A 24127-nucleotide genomic window follows, 5' to 3' on the forward strand; every position below is an offset into this window, starting at 1 on the left:
GGGTGACGACACCACAGACTGCTGGGACAAACCCATCGGAGTAAACGCGGGCTGCGGAGCTAACTGGCCCACTAAAGCTGTTAACGCCTGAGCGAAACAAGCCCAGGGCGGCTCCTGTACCGGTGCTGTAACCGTAATAGGCCGCGCCATGGACAAACACTGCCGGCAAAGGCCCTCCGCGCTACCCTCCCCCTCCGCTAACGGTACTTTGCACGTGGTACACTGTAGCCGGAGGGGAAAATCACTTTCAGACATTATGGCACCACGTATGTGACCTCTCTCACCAATTAAGTATTAAATAGGCGAGAGACCACCCTGCAGCACCGCACCGCAAGGGCTTTAGCAGAAAGAACAGGGACAGTAATAAAGCTGACAGTTTAGAGAAGAAAAGTTACAGGCAGCGCTAGCACAGTCACATACAATGCAGAGAAATAACAATTCCTGCACTAACAGCGCTGATCACTCAACTACACAGACACAGGGCCTGGTAGGACACAGCGCTGCATACACAGACCTGAGCCACAGCGGAGGAGAGGTATGCGGGGGGACCCAGACCACGATGCTTCCTTCCAGACTTCCAGCAGCGTTCACCATGCGTTGCAGAGAAGATGGCCGCCGAGGAGCAGAGAGAAGCTGGCCTGGGGGAGGAGCGCTGACACAGGACCAGTCAGCACAGTGCAGAGAGGGCTGTGTGCAGCGGGGGAGGCGCCGGCTGTGAGACAGGGAAGGCGCGCTCCCCTGGCATGCATTTAACCCCTGGGACGCCGCAGCGCTACCGCTCTGCTGCGGTCCGCTGTCCCAGGGGGTAGTGGAAGCGCAGGTTGGTCGCCTGGCTCCACGCTGCAGCCAGTCCCCAGGGAGCCCCCTGCCTGGGGACTTAGGACCATGTGATCAGCGGGGACCCGCTGCTTACCTCTGTCCCCCTTGAATCCGGCCATGGTCCGGAGCATCTGGGGTCACCGCTAGCTGTGACCCCAGACGCCCACCAGCATCCCCGGATCAGTACCGGCGTTCTGGTACCGGCGGGGTGTAGGGAAGACAGCATGGACGTCAGGACTGACTGTCCATGCTGTTCATCCAGATGTGCAGCCACAGCTGCATGAAGAAAAAGCTTCAGGGGCTCTTCTAGCCCCCACTCCAACAGGTGCACCCAACTCCGGCCGGGCACCAAACTAAACTGAGGTGCCTTGGCCCGGGGGCGGGGTATAGGAGGGGGACCTAGTGCATCCTGGGAGGCTGAAAGCTTAACTCTTTGGTGCCCTGCGACTGACGTCACACCTATACCCCAAGGTATCCTGTGGATACCCTATGGACCCTGAAGTAGAAAAATTGTTCAGTTTCTGAGTTAAAACGATGAACGATTATCGTTCATGCGCGTTCCCGTTTGTAGTTTATAGTTCATTCTGACTGACCAACTGAACGATTTTCATTAAGGGAAGTTACAAAAATCGTTTGTAGTTCAAAAAATCGTTAATTACATTTTTAACAAATCTGACAGAAAATCGTTGGTAACAAAATCGTTGTATGTGGATGCAGCTTAAGTCTGATCTCTGTTTTTTTTAAATATTTGAAATACTGTTACTTGTACATTCTGTTTGGTAACTGCATTTACATGGTTACCTATGTGGCTAAACAAGAAAGTACAAATGTAGCTGAAGTCAACACACAGATTTGTCTAATAAACTGTTATTACTGGGCAGTGGCTGTATCTATAATGGGTGTGTACAGGCATATGGGCCTCTGGATTTAGGGGGGCCAATACCGCTCATCTTGCACCCATATATAATGCTCACCTCATCGGAGTCCCGCATCAGTGCTGCACAAATCAGCTCGGCCGTGTAGAGAAATCAATGGGAACATGGCACGGGCGCCATGTTCCCAGAGACCTGCGCATGCAAGAGTCTACTCACAACTGCACAGCAGAGAGAGCAGGTGGCCCGCACAAGAAACTGCACATGGGACCCCTCCTCTGTAACCTCCTCAGTTACTGGGGGTTTTATTTTGCCTTGAGACCATTGTGACAATTAAGGGGTGATTTAATTCCAGGTGAAGTACCACCAGACATCTCTGTTATGTTCGGCGGTGCATATATTTGCATATTACTGTAGGTTGAACATCACTAGTGTATGGACCGGGATGTAGTTAAATTGGCGACCAACGGGATGCTGGCTGACAAAATCCCGGCGCCAGAATCCCGAACTGCGGACAGGACACCGGAATCACGACATGAGGGAAGATGCCGACGCTGGGATCCCGACAGCCGGCAACCCGATGGTGGGGGGAGGGTTACTGTAGGTTTAGGCACCCTCGGGGGTTCAGCGTTAGGCTGCAGGAGGGGAGGTCAGGGTTAGGCACCACCAGGGGGGGAGAGGTTAGGGTTAGGCACTAACAGGGAGGGAGAGGGTGCAGAACTGGAGGGTTAGGGGGGTGAAGGAGGGAAGGTTAGGGTACTTAAGTGTCCCTTTTCGGGATTCTCAGCATCGGGATGCCGCTGTCAGTCTTTTGACAGCCGGCATCCCGAGTGCCGGGCTCCCATCCCCAACCCTATAGGAACACATTGGTGGTTGTGAGGTGTTGTTCCAGAAAGACACATCATGGCCAACCTCCATAAAAGTTGTGAAAAGTTAAACTTGATGACCACATAACATCACATGACATTGAATTATACTTGCAGATAATACCTGACTAGAGATTAAGAAATAGTTCCTTATAGTTTGGGGAAATGTTTCCCGTATTCTGCATATGCAGATGGCTGTGAGGTTTTGTATGTGCTATTTGTCTAATCCAATAAATTGAAGTAATGTCTCCAACAAAAATCACCAGAAAATCCGTCCCAGCAAGTACCTGATTTTACTGCAGTCACAGTCTTCCGGCCTCTTCTTCTTCAGGTGTCCTCTGACGTCTCTCAGATTTTTTATCTTATTCTGTAAAGTTTCAATCTACAATGCAATGGTGATGTAGTCAATTTCCTGATTATTTCTTTAGGGAATGGTGTAGATGAAATAATAATGCTATATATAACGGAAGATAATAACATTTAGATTACCTCTAGGGTGTGTGTGTATATCTATAGCTCTCTCACCCAGGAATAAAACCACGTGCAGCTGCCATAACCCTATCTATACCCATTTTAGTGTTTTTTTTCCCCCATTTCTTCCAGGATATTCTGTTTTGATTTATTTTAACAGTAGCTGTCTTCAGTCAAACCCTATTTATTACACAATATAATATTTTTCAATCATAAATGATAATCATCAGGTTGTTCTGTAATGCAGGGGGTGCTCCACTGACATTCTACTTTGATATAAACAATCAGTGGACTGGGCTATACTGAGGCTTACATCACAGGAAATCAATAGGGCTACTAATAATATTGTTGGACCCTGACAGCGAATATGCAACACACTGTCTGGGACTCAGCAACCTGTAAAAAGGCATGGATAGTAAGGGGGCCAATAAAAGCAAAGCCAATGACAGAGGTACTGTATTACTGTACTAGGAATGAGGCTCAAAGTGACTGACATCCTAAATGGCTGGATAGACGTCAGTAACCACATAAAACGGGCGTTACTGTTATAGGTCCAAAGCAGTTACCTTATTTTCTTTTTACATTCCATGTTAGTAATAACTGATTCATCACCATATTCATAGATTCATTTTTTTTAACTATGATGCTCAGTAGTAACTCCAAATTTCACTTAAAAATTCCAGGAGGAAATTATATTTATTACTATTTTATAGATTTTTCAACATTGTTCACAGTTTGCAGGATATAATATGCAGGTAACACCAGTCAATTCTATGCCTATCATCAGATTGGTCTGTTTGACTTTAGTGGTCTTGAAAATGAATAAGAAATCTGAATATGGGGTAAAGATATTTTCATCACAATGTAACAAGTATAGAATTTGAGTTGTTTAACCCCTTCAGTGCTAAGTGACGAGTTAAAATTGTTCTAAGCACTTCAGGAGTTAGACGAGGGGGGCGAGACTTATCAGAGTCCCTACTTTCCAGCCTGTGTGACCTCTTAGTAGTTGCTTTCTGGTGATCAGTGTGCTCACCAGACAATAATCCCCTATATTACATGAATATAATATTAGAGCCAGGGAACCTAATTTCCCCCATCCTGACACCTAAAGACTTGGGGACAACCTTGTTTGCAGGAGAAAAATACCTGACTAAAGAAAATGTTATAATATATATATTAAAAAGTCTGGAGATTGGTGGCTCTGATGCCCATATCTCCCACATATACTCAGATTTGAAACTCAGTCCAGAGCGTAGTTTCGTGCGACTATTCCCCTTAAAATGGGTTATATTCGCAAAGTGATGCTTATAGGACGTACAAGCATATGATATGCGGAATGCCTATATTCTGTGTACGACTGCAGGTGTATCTGCATGCGATGTGCTACGTTACAGTGTCACAGACGCTAACATTGTAACGTAGCATTTTGCATGCAGATATAATGACAGTTGCACACAGAATATAGGCATGCTGCATATCATATGCTTGTACGTCCTATTCGCATCACTTTGCGAATATAACCCATTTTAAGGGGAATAGTCGCACAAAACTACGTTCTGCACCGAGTTGCACAGCGCTCATGCGTTGTGTGTAACGCGACTTGTAGCGCGCAGAGAATAGATGTATGTGGATACATCTGTACTACGCTAAAATAATATTAAAATGCCCATATGCTGTAAAGGTCATTTTCCTAACTGAGCTATTTGTTTCCATGCTTTTAGCTTTATCTCTGTAGCTAGAGAGGCCAATACTCCTCATTTTATGGTTCATTTTTATTTTAGTTGCATCAGCTAATTTCCCACTTCCGTATTGTAAAATATCTAGAGGAGAACAGCAGGAAGGCCATTTATTTATGCCCCAAGAGATTTCTGTTTGTAATGTGGCTGCTGCAGAAGTGTAAATACTGTATTCTCAGATACAGAAAACATTTCTGGAGTTACCTCATGGTCGATGTGGAGTTTGTGATCTTTCCAGGCCTGTAGAGATTTGTATAGATCTAGATCACACTTCACTGTGTCATTAGGTAAGATGTGGCACCTGTATACAAAGTGAGACACAATAAGTAATATGCCTTCCCCCAGTCACTGGTTAATGCAGCCACCACAGTCCCAATACAGTACTGATGTACAAGGTGGTTTATAAAGCAGGCTTATTACCGGTGTGTCACTTTCAGAGCGCTGGGTATGATAAGCTCATTAGTGAGGCCTCCTGTCCCACTGAAATCTTCAGCGTCTTTATCCTCATCATCATCATCATCCAGCTCAGACACTTGGCTCTTGCTGACATTTCTCTTCCCTACAGGCTGATACTCCTGCTCTATGTGCTGGTTAAAGATCTTTCTGGCCACTTCAATAGACACAGAGCGGGCAGAGCGATTCCTCAGGTAACTGGCCTTGTACTCTGGAACAATATGTACTAAAGGGTTAGAGTGGAAAGTGTATTTTGTAAAGGTTAACAGAAGGTTCGAAAGATTGTAATAACTGTGTATGATGTATAAATGATAATGTTCCGGACTTGTTACCCATCTACATAAAATTTGTACAGCGCTACAGAATATGTTGTTGCCAGACATGTAAAGAATATTAATATTATATAATGCAGGAACAAAAATTGAAGTTTGTGTAGATATAAGTACTGTATAAAGCCACCATAGCATGGATACTGGTTGGGTTCATTAGATTATGCCTCCTTTCATCATGTCGAAATGAGAATGGACATGAAATATGTCAATATTAAGCATGTCGACACTGATGAAATGGTGACATGGTTGAAATGCTGACACTGCTTTTAATAGCAGTCTATGCCTAATCCTAACTCTAGCTCTAACATTAACCCTAATGGTAACATGTACCCTAACCCTAGCCCCATGTGCCACTGCACTGAGTGCAGAACCCTGTGGGCGGCACCATCATTGCCCCACGGCCCCTGCATCTGGCTAGGAGAGTGCATGGAGCGGCACCCTGCAGCCAGAATCGCTGCTGCAGTGCCACCCAGAGACATGCACACTGCAGCGCGGAGATGCTTCGGGCAGTGCTCTAATTACTGAAGCTGGTGGCTCCATCCCCTCATGATTATGTTATGCGCTCACAGGGGCATTGCCGGTGCAGGGTGCAATAAAGTTCTGTTATAGTGCTGCCTAGCCCTAACGGTAAACCTAACACTTATGGTAACCCTCACACTAACCCTAACTCTGAAATATCAACATTTTGGCAATGTTGATATTTCATATGTCAACATTTTCCAGGTGTTGACATTTATGACGACAATATTTTAACCATGTTAACATAATTGTCAGCATTCTGGGATAGAGATTATGAATGTCGACAATGTCAAAGTCAACTTCATTACTGCATCCCTACTGGATTGGGTGGCACACTGGTTAGCATTGCATCACATGTATTATTGGTCTACAAGCTGTGCCCGTTCAATGAGGGCTATAAGGAAAGAAAACAGGCAGCACAATATTGCTTCTTGTGGTCTTTTTCCCAATAAACTCTTAAGGTTCATTGATGTTGTGCTCCATGTTGAATATCAGATCATGCTCATGTAAAATTCATGTTTGTTTCATTAGTGAAATATGATAATACAAGTGTTGGAACAAAATCTTTAATGCTAACCCCCCACTAACCACATTTGTCCCTGCATCTTATTTGTAATACCACATAACATCCACAAGGTGGCAAACTGTGACAAGATTTGTTACCAAACTATTCTTCCTATTTCTAAAGCAGAAAACAATGACTATGCCCGGATGAATATCAGATGTACGGTGCCTGCTTCAAGCAAGTGATAACAATGCTGGTATTACATAACAGATAATCTACACATCTGCATTACATTATTGGGAACCTCACCACCAGTATTCTCTGCTGCTCAGAATCTAGAATATATTGCTCAAAGTTTTACTTTTCACCTAGTTGAAAATGTTAGAAACCTGCGCTGCTCCTTTATTAACTATTATTTTTCACCGACTTCCAGTGCATGTAATGAGAGTCAGTAAATAACAATTACTATCTACATTTATTAGTTAGTTTATGCAATTCCTGCAAAAATGAGCTTTCAGCTAAGTGATCGCCCAGGGCTGGTAAAATGCACTGTATATTCTGACACAGCAGGAAAGAGTAAGACATCAGCAAAACGCTGATCCTGTGTAATACAGCATATAAATGTCATGTATCATATTAAATATATCATTTAGCACAATGGTTGTTAGGACCACTGGGCAGTAGACAACTGAAATCAAACCAGAATTGCCTGTGGACTGTATTTAATTCAAGAATCAGCACCCATCTTTGGTTGTGATCTTTCAAATTAATCTCATTTACCATAAGCTGTAATGTGTCAATGATTGCTGGGAAAAATATTTAAAAAGTGCAGTTTTATGAAAGTGTTCCAGTTTAATCCACTGTTTTATATTAAGATCATGTAAACATGCAGCAACGTACAAATGTCCATTCTTTGCACAAGCATTGCTTTACAGTAATACAAAATATTATATCTTAGATCATGTATAATATCTTGCATGTGACAAAAAGTAAATCAAGTTAAAATCTTTCAAAGATTTTAGTGTACGATAATTGTTAAATCAATTTGTATTCTCATTTGGGGGCCTAATCATCACTTAATTTCTACAAATGCAGGTGAAAATGTTCATTTCTATAAAAGCAGGTGAAAATGAAGTTATCTGGGCATTCATTAAGAGGGTAAAGCAGGAGATATCACAGATATCTCCTATTTACCTTCCTCTCGCAAAATGGCCTGCTGTCCCCATACAGTAGTATGGGGACAGCATTCATCAATACAATATTTTCTTAGTTTGATTGCAGGAGCATTCGCCATCTTCTGATTATGCGTAATCCCGCTACCCCTTTTCGGATCCCTCCACCCGTCCGGCTCCTTCTGCCGGACGTCGGGGCTCCTGTGTGCATGCACACTAGTGTCACTACTCCGAAAGGAGCAGTGAAGCCGCTCGCGGGGACAGGAGATTTTGGATCAGCTGTCTCCGCGCCAGAGCAATGCTGAATTGCTCCGCCTTCTGCGGCGACTTAGAATGTTAATTACCGGGGTCCGTTCGGGTACATACCGCAGTTCGTTACCAAGAATATAGCAAAGGACATCTATTCCGATAAGGGCTGTCCCTTGCGGTGGCTCAGGACAGAGTGAAACATCCAGAAGTCGGCGTGGGTCATGGGGGATGATGGGAGGGATCCGATTGGATCCCTCCCGAGGGGGAGTGTCCCGAAAAGAAGCCCATAGGCTTCTATTGGGAAACAGGACGAAGCACCGGAATGCGTCACACTTCTGTGCTTAGTACATTTGGGGAATGCGGGTAAACCCTAGAAAACAGCATTTTCTGCCGATTTACCGCATTTTCGCCTTTAGAACATTGCGCCCTATGGATCTAAATCATTGCGTTGCGCTAAATGGCTGGGGGAGCAAATTTATATAAGATATGCACACATGACCGTTATGGTTTGTTAAAATCTCCAATTAGTGCATTATTTTTACTTTCTAATTAATGCAGTTTTTCACTAAAAGCAAATCTGATCATCCATTTTTTTTTTATGTTTATTCATCCTTGATACACACACTCAATTATCAATGGTATTAATAAACAAATTAAATGCATGATATAAGATAATACAATGTACTAAGATGAATGTTATAATTTCCAAGCAAAAGCGCTGTAACAAAAACAAATATATTTAGCAGAACTATTAAATAGTCTCAGGAATAACAGGTCTGCATTACTCAAAAAAAAAAAAAAAAAAAAAAAAGACTTAATACATTATGTCCCCACACAAATATAAAAATATTAATAACTATATATGAGAAGAGATTGTAAAAACATACTACTATTACTATTACCAATTCCACATACTACTATATAAAACCCAGACCAATTCAGACAAACTAGGTAAAATGGTAGGTAGGGTAAATCCTTTATTGCTGGCAGCAGATATAAACACTGTAATAAACACTGAAGTCTAGCTTTCACTACTGCTGATATTAGATTGGCCAAATCATGACTCAAAATTCCTGTGGTCTATATATCAAATACCCACTGAAAACTAGCAGTTCCTAATATCACCCTTGTAAGCAATAAAATGAATTGTTCGCAGTGCTGAGAGATTGGAATGCTATATTCTATTCGCACACCAATTAAACTTGTAATAGTATCAAGCTCTCATTCTAGATTCTGTCTCTGTACTAGACGAGATTCATTTACCGAGTCTCTTAATCACCAGCCCGTGAAGTACTTCTAGGACAAAGTTGTTTTAATAAAGTCCTTAATTATCAGTCTGATGACACGCTTCTAGGACAAATTCACCATTGTACAGGATTGCTTAATTCAAATCAGTATTAGAGAGGCAGTCGGAGTTCAGATGCTGATACAGTACAAATTAGCAGTAAATCAGGATTCAGGTGGAGTAGTAAAAAGACTATTTAGACTTATATTCTCTGCATCCCGATGCATACATATTACGTACACTGAGAAGCCAAATTATTATGACCACTGGGTTAGTACTTTATTGGTCCACCTTTTGCCCTTAATATGGCTTGAATTCTTCTCAGAATGGCATCTACTAAAGCTGGGTACAAACTTGTCCAGTTCTCATCCAATCCGGCCTACCACTTGGTCCGACTGGTAGAATGTGTACACTCACACAACTTCTGGTTTCATCTAATCCTGGTCATCTGGTCGTGTCAAAAGATTTTTAAACCTATGTCCGTGAAAACTCACTAATGTCCGTGAAACTCACTAATTTCGACGAGTTCTCAAACTATCGGAAGAGTAGATCAACCTCTCAAATACTGCTCCTCCCCCAGCGATATGGGTGGTCCAGAAACGTCATTATATAATTTGGGTTACATAACATCACGGCACACCCCCACCCCCTCTATTGATTGATGTCGTGACTTACAACATTGCATAGTGGGATGGGCCGCAAATCACATCACCACAGCCCCCGGATGTTGTACAGTACTTGGACCACAGTGTCGAGATTATATATATAAAAACAAAACTATTTCATGGCTTTACCCCAATTAATTAGAAAATTTGGATACGTAAGTATTCCTGCCCCTGCTGTGTTTAGATTTAGGTCTTGATATTGAGTCGGACGCACTACTGATTTTGGTCGCAGTGGAGCAATGTTTTTCTACTGCACATGCTTCTAATACCCCTTTTACACCGGAGCTAAAACCCGGGTTATTGCAGGGTTGACCCGGGCAGCTCCTTTGTGTAAAAGGGGTGAGGGTTGGATTGGTCCGGCTTCAGTGACGCTTGGAGATGATGTCATCTCCAAGCATCCACTTTCACGCCGGGTCTATGCAGACCCGACTGCGGTGTGAGCGGCGCCGACTCAGGAATATCCCGAGTTGGCGCCGGCTAAATTCCGGGTCTGATCCATATAGGAACCCTGTTCCAACTCCGGGTCAGACCCGGAATTTTGGTTGAAAAGGGGTATTAGTCACACCGCACATGAGTCCTGATTGTGTGCACACAGAGTCGCAGCACTGATTTAGATGCATGGTCTCTGAAATATATTAGAAATATATGGGGCATATTTGGGGCCAGTGACTGGAAGGTGACAGAAGTGGATAATCAGATGCAAATAGATGCTAGGTCTTATAGGACTGTTAAGGGAGTGCACCTAGCATAGGGCTAGTTCAGGTTTTGATGGTGTGACCGACCGGTGGTGGCGCCTTAAAGAGGCCTCAAACATGATTGCCACATCAGAAGATGCTCAAAGTGGACGTCTCAGTCCTTACACATTCAGACGCACGGTTGTACACCAGGGAATGGCTGTGTAGTGGCATTAGTAAAAAGCCATAGCCGCCACTGCAGCAAAAGGCGCACACAGAGCCGCTGCTGCGTCTGATTCAGAATCAGGCCCTTAGAGGCCACATGTGTACAGTTAGTGTTTTAATTGTCATCATGAAGATCTAAGAACTTAAAAAAGAAATCTGAAAATTCTATAAGACGATTTCAAAGACTTTCAATATCCATCAGAACATTGTCCAGTACAGAAACAGACTATGGCACAACTTGTCCAGCCTTCAAAATTATTTAGAGCACGTTAGGGAGGCCTACGGCAACTCTCACCGCCCAGTTCTCATTGGTATTATCACGATTATTCATGCATACATAGTTTATAAACACCAATATGCATGCAATAAGTGGCTGGATGTATTGCATGCCACCCTCAAAAACTGGAAAACTTGTCTGGAGGACAGCATGAATGGAGCCAGATTTAGGTACATAGTGCAGAGGTTCTCAAACTCGGTCCTCAAGGCACCCTAACAGTCCAGGTTTTAAGGGTATCCATGCTTGATAACAGGTGATGTAATTAGAACCTTAGTCAATTTGATTTAACCACCTGTGCTCAACTATGGATCTCTCTAAAACCTGAACTGCTGGAGAGCCCTAAGGACCAGGTTTGGGAACCTCTGACATAGTGGAAGAAAATCTTGCCAAGTCTGTGTGACATAGGACTTAGTGGATTTATTTTTCAGCAGGACAATAACCCAAAGCAAATAAAAATGTCCCAGAGTGCAACAGTCAAAGACCAGACTTTAATTCCTATACAAAACCTGGGAGGAAAGATTCGCCAGCAGCTGTTCCCCAACAGTCTTTATCCAACCTGATGGAATTGTAGCAATGTTGAAAATAGGTAAAAACCACAGTGTCTGGGGCGTGGCCTGGCCGGCATGGTGTAGGGCGCTGATCTCTGCACTCTCCAGCTTGAATATCCTGTTATCCTATCCTGCTGCTGGCTTGGGCTACTAGATTTACTATACCTGAACTGCCTTTTTCAGTAAAGGTCCTGGGGTGTCCTGTGCGGTCTCCGCTGCCTGACTCTGCTTCCTCCGGTCCCATGGCGTTCTTCGGCGGCGGGTCCGGGGGCGATTGGTCCTGGCTGTGTGGGCTTGTCCTCCTCTGCCTCTCCACGGTGTGACTCGTGGGTGTTTCTGCCGCGGAGGCTGCTGTTCGGTGGTGTGCTGCTGACCCTCCATTGGGGTTTGGATGCCTTCTCTCCAATCCCTGCCAGTCGCCATCTTGGATCAGTGCTTGGGGTTGGCTCCTTATGCTGAACGATCTCCTGCCACTGCTGATCTCTGCTTTCATCCTGATCATCCTGTGCTTTGCTGAGCAGTCCTCCCAGCCACCACTGTCATCCTGTAAGTTGGTCTCGGCTCCTGCGCAGTTCCTTCTATTGAGACTGCTGTAGTTTCTTCTCTACCTCCGTGTCTCTAGTCCTGTTGGTATTACCTTGACCTGTATTGAGAGATAATGGGTACTGTACTTACCTTTCTTCAAGTTTCACCTGTAGACTGGATCTCCTATGCAGTGCTACCCTCACATAAGATCCTGTTTCAGCTGTTGCCTCTGTTCATTGTGGATTTGCTATCCTGTGCAGTTCTACCCTCTGGAATCTTATTTGGCTGCTGATGTTCATCTCCTGCTGCAGTTTTCTCCTGCTGTGATTGTACCTTCTGAGCTCAATATGGTCAGACTCCTCCAGGCCATTAGAGACTCAGGATGGAGGGTGGAGGCCCAAGTGCTTGATTTCATTGCCGAATTATCTCTTTTACATACAATGCTGTTGGAAAAGCATTTAGGGTCTAGTGCAGCTGTGAACACTGTTTCTACCTCTGCAAACAGTAGTTTCCCTGTCGTGGACCGGCTGATTACTCTGGAGTCTCGGAGGGTGGCATGTTTGGAGGATTGGATTGAACAACGCTTTGCTACACAAGACTACTTTATAGCTCCATGGCCTCCCTTATTTGGTGGTTCTTTTGGAACATTTTCAGTTAAAATTATCCAGGGAGTGGATCCTGATGTTGTCTGCATTGCTGGGGTTGGCCGCTTGTTGGGACTTTGCGGCTGGAGGACGCTGCTCCTTCTAGTTCTTTATGCTGATTCTCACAGGACTGTTCCGTGGTCTGGCTCTCAGGCCCTGAGGCAGGACGATCCTCCTTGAATGATTTTAGTGTATGGTTTCAGGGCACTTGATTCATTGCTATGTGTTATTTTTCTTTAATATGTCTGTCATTGCTCTGCTCCTTACACTTTCATATTCTGGATTGTTTTTAAGTTGTCGTATTTTGGTCATGTATTTAGTTTTGTCAATATTTACAGGCCTCCAGGGAATGAACCGTTAAGATATCCTTTTTTTGTATGAGCCTTGTAGATTTAGGCTTCATCCCTGGTTAGGTTATTTGTTTTGGGAGTCTCTTGCTGCTGTTTTAATCCTGGGCTGGATACACCTTGCCTTATGGTACATGGGAATAGTTGTCCCCACATTTTTCTAGTGTTATTAGTTGTAGCATAGTGTAGAGGGGTTGTTTGGGGATCCAGATATGCCGTAGGTTGGGGGTATGGTCATATAGGGTGGGGGGAGGATAGTTAATGGCTACATAAGGCTGTCCATGCTTAGACTGTTATGGCTAGTGTATATTCTGGTACTCTATTTAGGGTGTTCTGTTATGTGTCTGGTACACACTTGCTTCTATGGATGGGTTGACATTAGAGTACAACATGATGGTTACGGAAGCTGAGGTTGATTTCTAGAGCTGAATTTTTATTCGCCACAATTATACTTGTTATTCTTCTGTTTATGAGTTGTGTTGGCCCGAATGGCGCCTTCGGGCTCCGGCTACTGTGTTACCACTGTATATTGTGCAGGATTTTACATTATGTTGGCTCCCTAGACTATGAGAGGTAATATTGTATCTCTGCCCCAGTGTATCCAACAGTTATATTGTATTTTGGTAATGTAATTACTGTCGCTTATTCTATACTGCTTATTGGGTTTTGTTTTCTATCAGAGCTACCACATTTAATGTTTTTTATGTTTGTGTTTATTTTTATAGGTATCAGAATCCTGCTGTATGTTTAATTTTAGGATCTCTGTACATTGGTCATGTCTTCACATTTTATTGCTTTTTTTTTCTATTCGGTGTAACTTCTAAAATTCGTAAATAAAGATGATATAAAAAAACAACCCACAGTTTCCATATGTACAAAGCCAATATATTTATATAATCAATTACTGTCTGATTATATGTAAATAATTAAGAAAAAAAGCTTTAGCACACACTATAGCCACATAAAATGCCGGATATTTTGTTCAAATCTGTGATAAGATTAAGAGCAAATAATTGTTTGTCTTTGTTTTAAATCTAATAATTTTTTTCTTCGTGTTTCCATTAACAAGAAAGCTCTTCGCCAGCCATTAAGTCACAATGAGTCTGGGTACCAGACATACATCATCGGTTATAAAATGCAGGAAGGGAATAGGATACTAATAAATCAATGTGTCAGGTGGTTGATTGCTTTCCAGAGTTGTTACTATGGAAAATACTGCTCCCCCACCTTCCAGATTTACAACTTCTCAGCAAGAGCCGGGCGCCTCTCAAGGTGACAATATTGTGATAACTTCACTAAGGCTTTGGGAAACTCACTGCTTATAGCCAAGTAACATAACACATCTCTGAGAAGTTTTAATATTAGTTAACACCACATTAAAGGAGGAAAGAAAAGAAAAAAGTTTACTTGTTTTTCAGTTTTCAAGGTAAGGGGGGTGGGTGTGACAGCCCAAACAGATCCAGTGTGTTCCACTCCCACATGTGCTTTTTACGGCAAAACAGAAGGCGGAATATGCCTGTCGTTGGTTAAACCACAAGGCTATGGGTGTTTGTGTGAGGTCACATGGGTGATTTTTAGCCAGTTAGGTGTTAATGGGTGGGATTAAAAGTTAGTATTTAAGGCTTGTGTTCACATGGTACAAGCCTCTTTGAAGAATTTACCCTCCCGTCGGCCCTTTAATTAGGTTTTGAGCGGTTGTTGGCTATTCTCCTTTGGCGGGAAAGAATGGCGGGTCATTCAGCTCGGGTGCAGTTGACTTGTTTTTTGGGTGTACTCATTTTTGTCTGAAGTCTGAACCACCCCAATGGGGACAGCACTACACCTAACCGGGTGATTTATGTTGCAAGGTTGCGTTGGATACCCCTTTTAGTTGTCTGTTGTAACTGTAAGCACCCATAGGGTGGACTTTGCCCGCAATGCATGTTTTGTGGTTGCGTTGGTGCATTGCTAGGCTGCAATGATTATTGCCCGCACTTTCTTACCACCATACAGTTGCCATACAGTCTTGTAATTGTGCTCTTTTCAATAAACAGCTAACCTTTTTTTAATGCCATTCCTCTGTATTTATTTTAGATAAGTTTATGGTTATTGGGACCTAAGCACAAAACACACATTAGCCGTTGGAGGTTTATGTTCTTGGCTGAACCAATAATTTATGGAAACACAAAACAATGTAATTTAATATCATAACACATCTGGTAACTTATAACAACTAATCAAATAATCACTTTCACCAGTTCAAACTGCTGAATTTGTCTCCTCCCTCATATTTACATACAGTGTGAGAGATCACTCTTTTTATACACTACTAGAATACCAGCTGGATGGGTCTCTTCTCTCTCATTTACATACAGAGTCAGGAACCATCTTTCTGTTTACACTACTTGAATACCGCTCACTATATCTCCCCTGTAACATTAACAGGGGCAGTGTTTATAGGACTATAAGCTGCTGAATTGGTTTCCTTCATCACATTTACATACCAGAGAAAAGGCAATGGGCATGACACAGACACGACTAATTGAAATTAGATTGGGTGTACGAACTTTGTTCCATATGGTGGCACATTAAACACCTAAAGTAGAGGCAAACTATAGAGGGCAATTCAATTTGGAGTGATGCTGGGGATGTTCTGATCTAAAGCTGGGTACTCAGACGATTTTTTGAGTGACTTGCCCGATTCCAACGGATTGGAACGACAAATCCTCAAAAAGAGTCTAGTGTGTACCCAATATGTTGTGTGGTGCGTTTACCTGTGGGGGCGTCAGCTGCATCGTCAGGTCAGCTCTACATGCATATCAACCTAACCACTGCTTCCCCTCATGGCCATTAGACTGCGCCTCATTTCAGTCCTACTGTCCCAACAAGCAAGATGGCGGGGCTTGTGGAAACTTGGTCAACGCTGAGGTGCGTAGTGTGATCAGATTTCTGCATCTAAAGGTCATAGCAGCTGAAATTCATCACCAATTTCTCGAGATGTACGGTGAGAACGTCATGTCACGGAAACAGGTTTGGGTTTGGTGTACTGTCTTTTTGATAATGGCAGTACAGACGTTCAAGATAAGCAGCGATCTGGCTGGCCAAGCAGGACCACCACAGATGACAAATTGTGACGCATCTCAGTGGGTACTGTGTGCACAACATCGTTCATTAGCAACTGGGGTACAGGAAAAAGTGTTCACGTTGGATACCGAAGCAACTCACAGAAGTTCACAAAACCAATAGGATGGGATTGTGTCTCGTGCACTTGACACGGTACCACGAGGAGGGAGTGCAGTTCCTGTAGTGTAATGTTACAGGCAATGAAACGTGGGTGCATCATGTGACACTGGAGACAAAGCAAGCATTCATGCCATGGAAACTCGCATCTTCCTCACCTTCAAGATATTCAAAACAACTCCATCAGCAAAGACTGTCATAGTGACTGTGTTTTGGGACCATAAGGGTGTGCTTCTTGTTGATTTCCTCACCAATGGAGATACTGTGAATGCTGTCCACTATTGTGACACATTAAGCCGGTTGTGGAGGGAAATTCGTTGGAAACTACCTGGGTTGCTGTGAACAGGCATCTTTTTGCTGCATGATATTGCCAGGCCACACTCAGCCAACCGCACGCGTGAGTTGTTACAGTGCTACCATTGGGAGGTACTGGGTCATCCTCCCTACAGCCCTGACCTGGCACTGAGTGATTTCCATCTATTTGCACAGTTGATAAAGCACCTGGGTGGAAGGCGATTTGCAACAGACTATGAAGTTCAGCAAGCCGTCATGTCAGGCATTAGGCGCTTGACACAGATTTATCTATGTCCGGATAGATTCAAGTAAAAAAATATAAGCACGGAAGCTTAAATACTAAGATCACCACCTCAGGTCCGATTGTGAGGAAATGCATGGGAGTGACCCAACAAGTGTGACGTGGTGACATCATTGGCTGCTATCAGAAGCTTGTACTTATGCACTGTCCCAATCTCCAGTGGAAAACAGGGATTCCCCTTGGTGGAGCGTGGTCCGGATGTGAGGCAACAAAACATAAAAAATGCAAAGGGGGGTGAATACTTTTGCAAGGCACTGTGTATGTATGTGTATATATATGTATATATGTCCACATCTCCGGCATTCACGGGTTCCACAGTATACTGAGCCGGGTGCCCTCCACAGTCAGCCTCTGAGACCAGGACGGACTGAACATAACAACCACGGGGGCGGCACTCCGTTGAAGAAATGACAAACAGTGGTAGGTAATTTCAGCAACATTTCAGCGCTTTAATCAGCGCTTTTGTCAAGCATAAGATACAAACAAACATGTAACACTTACCACATATAAATAACAGTTAGATGCCATGTTTCACGGAGACATCACTTCCTGATTCCAAAACCGGAAGTCCCCGGAACCAGAAGTGACATCACATCCCCCCCACCATCAAACAGTTGCCATAGCAACCGCAATTGCAACCAAATAACGTGCATAATTACAACACAAACAATTGACACAAAGTTAAAAACAGTCTATAGTGCTCACCTGCCTATAAATCACAACAACAACAATTAGGAATATATGCATAACAATAAAATACAATAGTCTAGCTATGGGTGACATAATACAAATGACTGCAATTATAACACAACATCTGCAGTAATGACTGATTACATAGACATCAGAAAATATATATAGTATTCATTAACCCCTGCACAGTGTAACACAACTGGTATGCTGTACAAACGACACTGTGCTAAGTATTACGCTTATAGCAACCAATCTACAGAGAAAGCTAGTCACGAGGGGATCAGAAGAAAAAAACCATTAACCCCTGAATTACATAACAATACCTAGGCACAATCAGTATAGTAAACCATAAAGTGAAAAAAGCAAACATTCAACTGAAGTGCCAAATTCAGACAAAACACTGGCGCCCCAGTGTTTCGTTTAAACCCCGAGGAGAAAGTGAATCCAACCGCATAATCCATTGAGACATTTTTTATAACGTGTCCTTGCTCTAAGATGTATGTAGGCAAGACGGAGTGCACTCTAAAAGAAAGGATGGCTCAGCATCGTTCTGCGATCCGGGCCGCCCGTTTCTCAGGTACCAGCGAGCAGCCAGTGGCAAGACACTTTGTCACGGCATCTCATAATCTTTCAGCACTTTGTTACAAAATCATCAACCATGTTCCTCCACTCGTTAGAGGTGGTGATCGTGGACGCAGATTATTGCAGTGTGAGTCTCAATGGATTATGCGGTTGGCTTCACTTTCTCCTCTGGGTTTAAACGAAACACTGAGGCTCCAGTGTTTTGTCTGAATTTGGCACTTCAGTTGAATGTTTGCTTTTTTCACTTTAGGGTTTACTATACTGATTGTGCCTAGGTATTGTTATGTAATTCAGGGGTTAATGGTTTTTTCTTCTGATCCCCTCGTGACTAGCTTTCTCTGTAGATTGGTTGCTATAAGCGTAATACTCAGCACATTGTCGTTTGTACAGCATACCAGTTGTGTTACACTGTGCAGGGGTTAATGAATACTATATATATTTTCTGATGTCTATGTAATCAGTCATTACTGCAGATGTTGTGTTATAATTGCAGTAATTTGTATTATGTCACCCATAGCTAGACTATTGTATTTTATTGTTATGCATATATTCCTAATTGTTGTTGTTGTGATTTATAGGCAGGTGAGCACTATAGACAGTTTTTAACTTTGTGTCAATTGTTTGTGTTGTAATAAACACGTTATTTGGTTACTATTGCGGATGCTATGGCAACTGTTTGATGGTGGGGGGGATGTGACGTCACTTCTGGTTCCTGGGACTTCCGGTTTTGGAATCAGGAAGTGATGTCTCCGTGAAGCATGGCATCTAACTGTTATTTATATGTGGTAAGTGTTACATGTTTGTTTGTATCTTATGCTTGACAAAAGTGCCGATTAAAGCGCTGAAACGTTGCTGAAATTACCTACCACTGTTTGTCGTTTCTTCAACGGAGTGCCGCCCCGTGGTTGTTATGTTCAGTCCGTCCTGGTCTCAGAGGCTGACTGTGGAGTGCCTTGCAAAAGTATTCACCCCCCCCCCCCTTTGCATTTTTCATTTTTTTGTTGCCTCACAACCTGGAATTTAAAATGAATTGTATAAAGGTGTGCATAATTTCATTCACATGACATGCCTACAACTGTGAAGTTGTGTTTGTTTTATATTGTGAATCAAACAACATTTAGGACAACATAACAGAAAACTTCAGGGTGCATAACTATTCACCCCCTAAAGTCAGTACTTTGTCGAGCCACCTTTTGCAGCAATTACAGCTGCAAGTCGCTTTGGATAAGTCTCTATGAGCTTGCCACATCTTGCCCCTGGGATTTTTGCCCATTCCTCAAGGCAAAACTGCTTCAGCTCCTTCATGTTGGATGGTTTCCGCTTGTGAACAGCAATCTTCAAGTCTGACCACAGATTCTAAATTGGATTGAGATCTGGGCTTTGACTAGGCCATTCCAACACATTTAAATGTTTCCCCTTAAACCACTCAAGTGTTGCTTTAGCAGTATGCTTCGTGTCATTGTCCTGCTGGAAGGTGAACCTCCGTCCCAGTCTCAAATCACAGGCAGACTGAAACAGGTTTTGCTCAAGAATATCCCTGTATTTAGCACCATCCATCTTTCCCTCGACTCAAATCAGTTTCCCAGTCCCTGCTGCGGAAAAACATCCCCACAGCATGATGCTGCCACCAGCATGTTTCACTGTGGGGATGGTGTTCTTGGGCTGATGGGATGTGTTGGGTTTGCGCCAGATATAGAGTTTTCCTTGGTGGCCGAAAAGTAAAATTTTAGTCTCATCTGACCAGAGCACCTTCCTCCATACATTTGGGGAGTCGCCCACATGCCTTTTGGCAAACTCAAATCATGTCTTCTTATTTTTATCACTAAGTAATGGCTTTTTTCTGCCCATTCTTCCATAAAGCCCAGCTCTATGGAGTGTACGGCTTATTGTGGTCACATGCACAGATACACCAGTCTCTGCTGTGAAACTCTGCTGCTCCTTCAGGGTTACCTTTGGTCTCTGTGCTGCCTCTCTGATTAATGCCCTCCTGCCCGGTCTGTGAGTTTTGATTGGCGGCCCTCTCTTGACAGGTTTGTTCTGGTACCATGTTCTTTCCATTTGATGATGATGGATTTGATGGTGCTCCGGGGGATCATCAAAGATTTGGATATTTTTTTTTATAACCCAACCCAGAATTGTACTTCTCAACAACTTTGTCCCTGACTTGTTTGGAGAGCTCTTTGATCTTCATGGTGTGATGCCTCTTGCTTAGTGGTGTTGCAGCCTCTGGGGCCTTTCAGAAAAGGTGTGTTTATACCGACAGATCATGTGACACTTAGATTTCACACAGGTGGACTTAATTTCTCTAATTATGTGACTTCTGAAGGTAATTGGTTGCACCAGAACTTTTGAGGGGCTTCATAGCAAAAGAGGGTGATTACATATGCACATGCCAATTTTCAGAATTTTATTTATAAAGATTCTTTTTTATATATATTTTTCTCATTTCACTTCACCAAATTAGACTATTTTGTGCAGATCCATCACATAAAATTCAGATTAAAAAAATAAATAAATTACAGGTTGTAATGTAACAAAAAAGGTAAAAAGCCAAGGGGGGTGAATACTTTTGTAAGGCACTGTATAGATATCTCAGATAAATGACACTCAAAGAACAGTGTATATAAGCAATCACTTTGAATATATATTGATGGAGTCAATGTGAAAGCTGCTCCAGCCTGGTCAGCACGGTACTTCATTACCACCTACAAAAAAGCTATCCCCACCCCAGAGCTCTTCTTGGCACCCCTGTAGTGATGGGTGTCAGAATATTACTAGAATGTGAATAATAGATTGTGTACTACTGTGGAACTACAAGCCCCAGCAAATAAATAATAATAGGGGATACGTTCAAGATGTCGGCGGACGGAATCCCTGACGTCAATATACAGACGCCGGAATCCCGACGCCAGTCAGAATGCCATCTCTGACCATCCCAAAGACATCAGGAAACAGACGTAGACATCCCGACCGCCGGCATACCGAAGGTAAGTATGGGTGGTTAAGTTCTCCCAGGTTGGGTTAGGCATTGACCGGGGAGTGTTAGGGTTAGGTACCACCGGGGGGAGGTTAGGGTTAAGAACCCCCCAGGGAGGGTTAGGTTTAGGATGCGAGAAGTGGGGGTTGGGTTAAGCACCACCGGGGGGAGGGTTAGAGGGGGGGGAGAGGGGGATGGTTAGGGTACTTACCAGCCCCTGTCGGGATTCTGCAGCATCGAGATTCCAGCATCTGTATTTGAACTGCCGGCAATTGATCCACCGGCATATCATACCTATTCCAATAATAGTACCTGCCAACGATTGTCTGCTTGGACAAGCTAGTGCTTGTAGGACTACCTCAGCATGGCAGCCAATACTTGTTGGAACATGTAGTTCCACATTATTATTTCAGGGGGAAAAAATTCAAACCTGATTTAGGATAAAAAAAAAAAATCCCCTCAAAGCCTTCATGTATCTCTTAGTGTTCACATGGTTTTATGGGACAAGCTGTCCAGTGATTCCACTTGTACTGACCAGGCTGGTATGACATTATGGTAGATGGACGCCACACTTCCTGTCTCCCTGATGTAGCTGTGACCAGCCCAAGCTGCAGTAGCAGTCCTAATGACTTATTTTAGTGGTGGCACACATCATTTTTTCCCATACATTTGACCTTTTTTAATTGTAAAGGAATGTGCTGCCATTATCAGCTGCGGCACATATGTGTACACATAGGCTTAGAGAGCCACTATACATTCGCATCCTAAGAGGACTATATGAAGATGTAGTATACTCTTATGTGTGCACACCTGCAATGTAATCTACTTGCATCTGCTAGCACCTGATCTACCTATTAAGGATGTAAGGGGCAGATGTTACTTTACTTAAAATGTAAATTCCAATGCATTATACATGGCATGCACAGTGCATATGTGTGTCTAATATGTACATTTCATGAACAAGCAGACACCCCCTCCATTTGATGAATAGAACCCTATTTGATTCAGAGCCCTACATATGGCAGTCCCATAATGGATACATACTGACCGCACTAATCTGAACATGATTAGAAACGCGCTGTAAGCCTGGCATAATGCCACTAAAAGTAGAACAAAACTATCACCTCCTGAACAAACATCAAGAAATACAAATCGGGAAATTAGAAAAGTTCATTCACGGTGACAGGCGCAGTTTTACAGAATTATGCACAATTTCAAGTAGCTGACAAGGAAGGTCTTTTTACCTCTGTGGGTATAAATCTGCCACTCACAGACAAACTACTACAGTTATTAGAAGACTCTGGCACTTACTTTTCTTTGTTAACAGTTTCTTGCGCCGCCCCATCTGCGCCATCTTGTAGCTGATGGCATCACAGTTGCATTCATCACTGTTGGTGCTATAGTAATTGCTCATGAGATTAAGGGATTTCTTCTTACTGTTGGGCGCCGCAGACAGACTTGCCATTCCCTTGCACTTGTGTAGTCGCAGCTTCCCGGTCGTGTCCTCCACACACTGCCATTTCTGGGGAACAGTAAACATGAAATATTGGGGTTATATAGTTATGTGATGCACAGGATGGACATACATTCTCTATAGAGGAATCCAAAGACTGGGATAATATGTTTAGGCCCCACACCAAGATCTGAACACTACCTGGTTACACCCACTAGAAATCCAAAATTCAAGCTCCCCAAATTGTAAGGCCCTCGGGGTGTTCCACACAAGAGGGATGCACTAATTGTTGTGTTACAGAAAGTGATGTTTGTTCAACATTATTCCACTTACTGTTAATGAGACAACGTTATATTATATTAACAATGATGCTTTATAAACCTGGATATTCAATATCTATACTCTAATGAGCAGCATTACTGAAGGAGCACTGCAACTCAGTGGCGTAATGTGGGGGTGTTGAGCAGGGCACGTGCCCTGGTCGCCTCCGGCCACAGTCCACGGCACTACACACTAAAACAAACATGCCGCCGCCGGTGGTGTGTTGTTTTAGCACTGCAGCCAATAAAAGTCAGACAGATTCTAATTGGCTGCTGCACCCAGGGCCGAAGCAGGGCTGGAGCTCACTCATGAGCTCTGCCTACCAGCTCCCGTAGTGGGTGAAGGGAGAGATGTCATAGTGCTGAGCAGGACTGGAGGAGCGGGGATTCGGTAAATAAATTATGTGTGTCTGTTTTATGGGTACGGAGCACTACTACTGGGGGCACTGCATAAGGGGCACTACTGTGGGCCCTAAGGGAGGCACTGGATAAGGGGCACTAATGGAGGCACTGCATAAGGGGCACTGCTATAGGGGGCATTGCATAAGGGCCATTGCTACAGGGGGCATCACATAAGGGGCACTGCGACCGGGGACATTGTATAAGGGGCACTACTACTGAAGGCATTGCATAAGGGGCACTACTATTAAGGGCATTGCATAAGGGGCACTCCTACTGGGGGCATCACATAAGGGGCACTACATTCGGTAATTAACCCGTAATATATCCTCACCTTCTAGAGGTGGCTGGTAAACGCCATGTGCATTCACCCACTACAGTACATGCCTATTTTCTCTAGCGCTTGCAAATACATTTATTTATCTAATAATACTAATGATGTATGACATGTTTGAGTCTATTTTCAGAGCTCCTCATACGCTGAATAGAAACCTCCTCCTACACTGGTGTGCCGCCAGGATCCACCTCACAGCTGGTATAGCAGCTGTTCCCAATCACTTATTTACCTACATTCAGAGCACACTCACTTCCCTCCAGCATGGGGACCCCTGACTCATGTTTATAATATGGGTATTTAACAAATGTTCAGTAAAAGAAAATAAGAATGCATTATTCTGCACCATATGGCTTATTTTTCTGCAAAACTAA

General features: G+C 43.4%; 1 protein-coding gene across 7 annotated transcripts in view; it reads right to left on the reverse strand.

Annotated features, from left to right (window-relative positions):
- Window positions 1-24127, reverse strand: part of SULF2 (sulfatase 2) — a 379961-nt gene that overhangs the window by 27257 nt on the left and 328577 nt on the right. For all 7 annotated transcript variants that reach the window (XM_088472164.1, XM_088472169.1, XM_088472162.1 and 4 more), the window contains 4 exons: window positions 22559-22769; window positions 5185-5428; window positions 4969-5065; window positions 2845-2939 (listed from right to left, as the gene is read on the reverse strand). In XM_088472164.1, coding sequence (XP_088328290.1) covers window positions 2845-2939; window positions 4969-5065; window positions 5185-5428; window positions 22559-22769 — 647 coding nt within the window. The remainder of the gene's footprint in view (window positions 1-2844; window positions 2940-4968; window positions 5066-5184; window positions 5429-22558; window positions 22770-24127) is intronic.

The sequence above is a fragment of the Taudactylus pleione genome, unplaced genomic scaffold, assembly GCF_031769625.1.
Source record: "Taudactylus pleione unplaced genomic scaffold, aTauple2 ptg000121l, whole genome shotgun sequence".
Taxonomy (NCBI): Eukaryota; Metazoa; Chordata; class Amphibia; order Anura; family Myobatrachidae; genus Taudactylus; species Taudactylus pleione.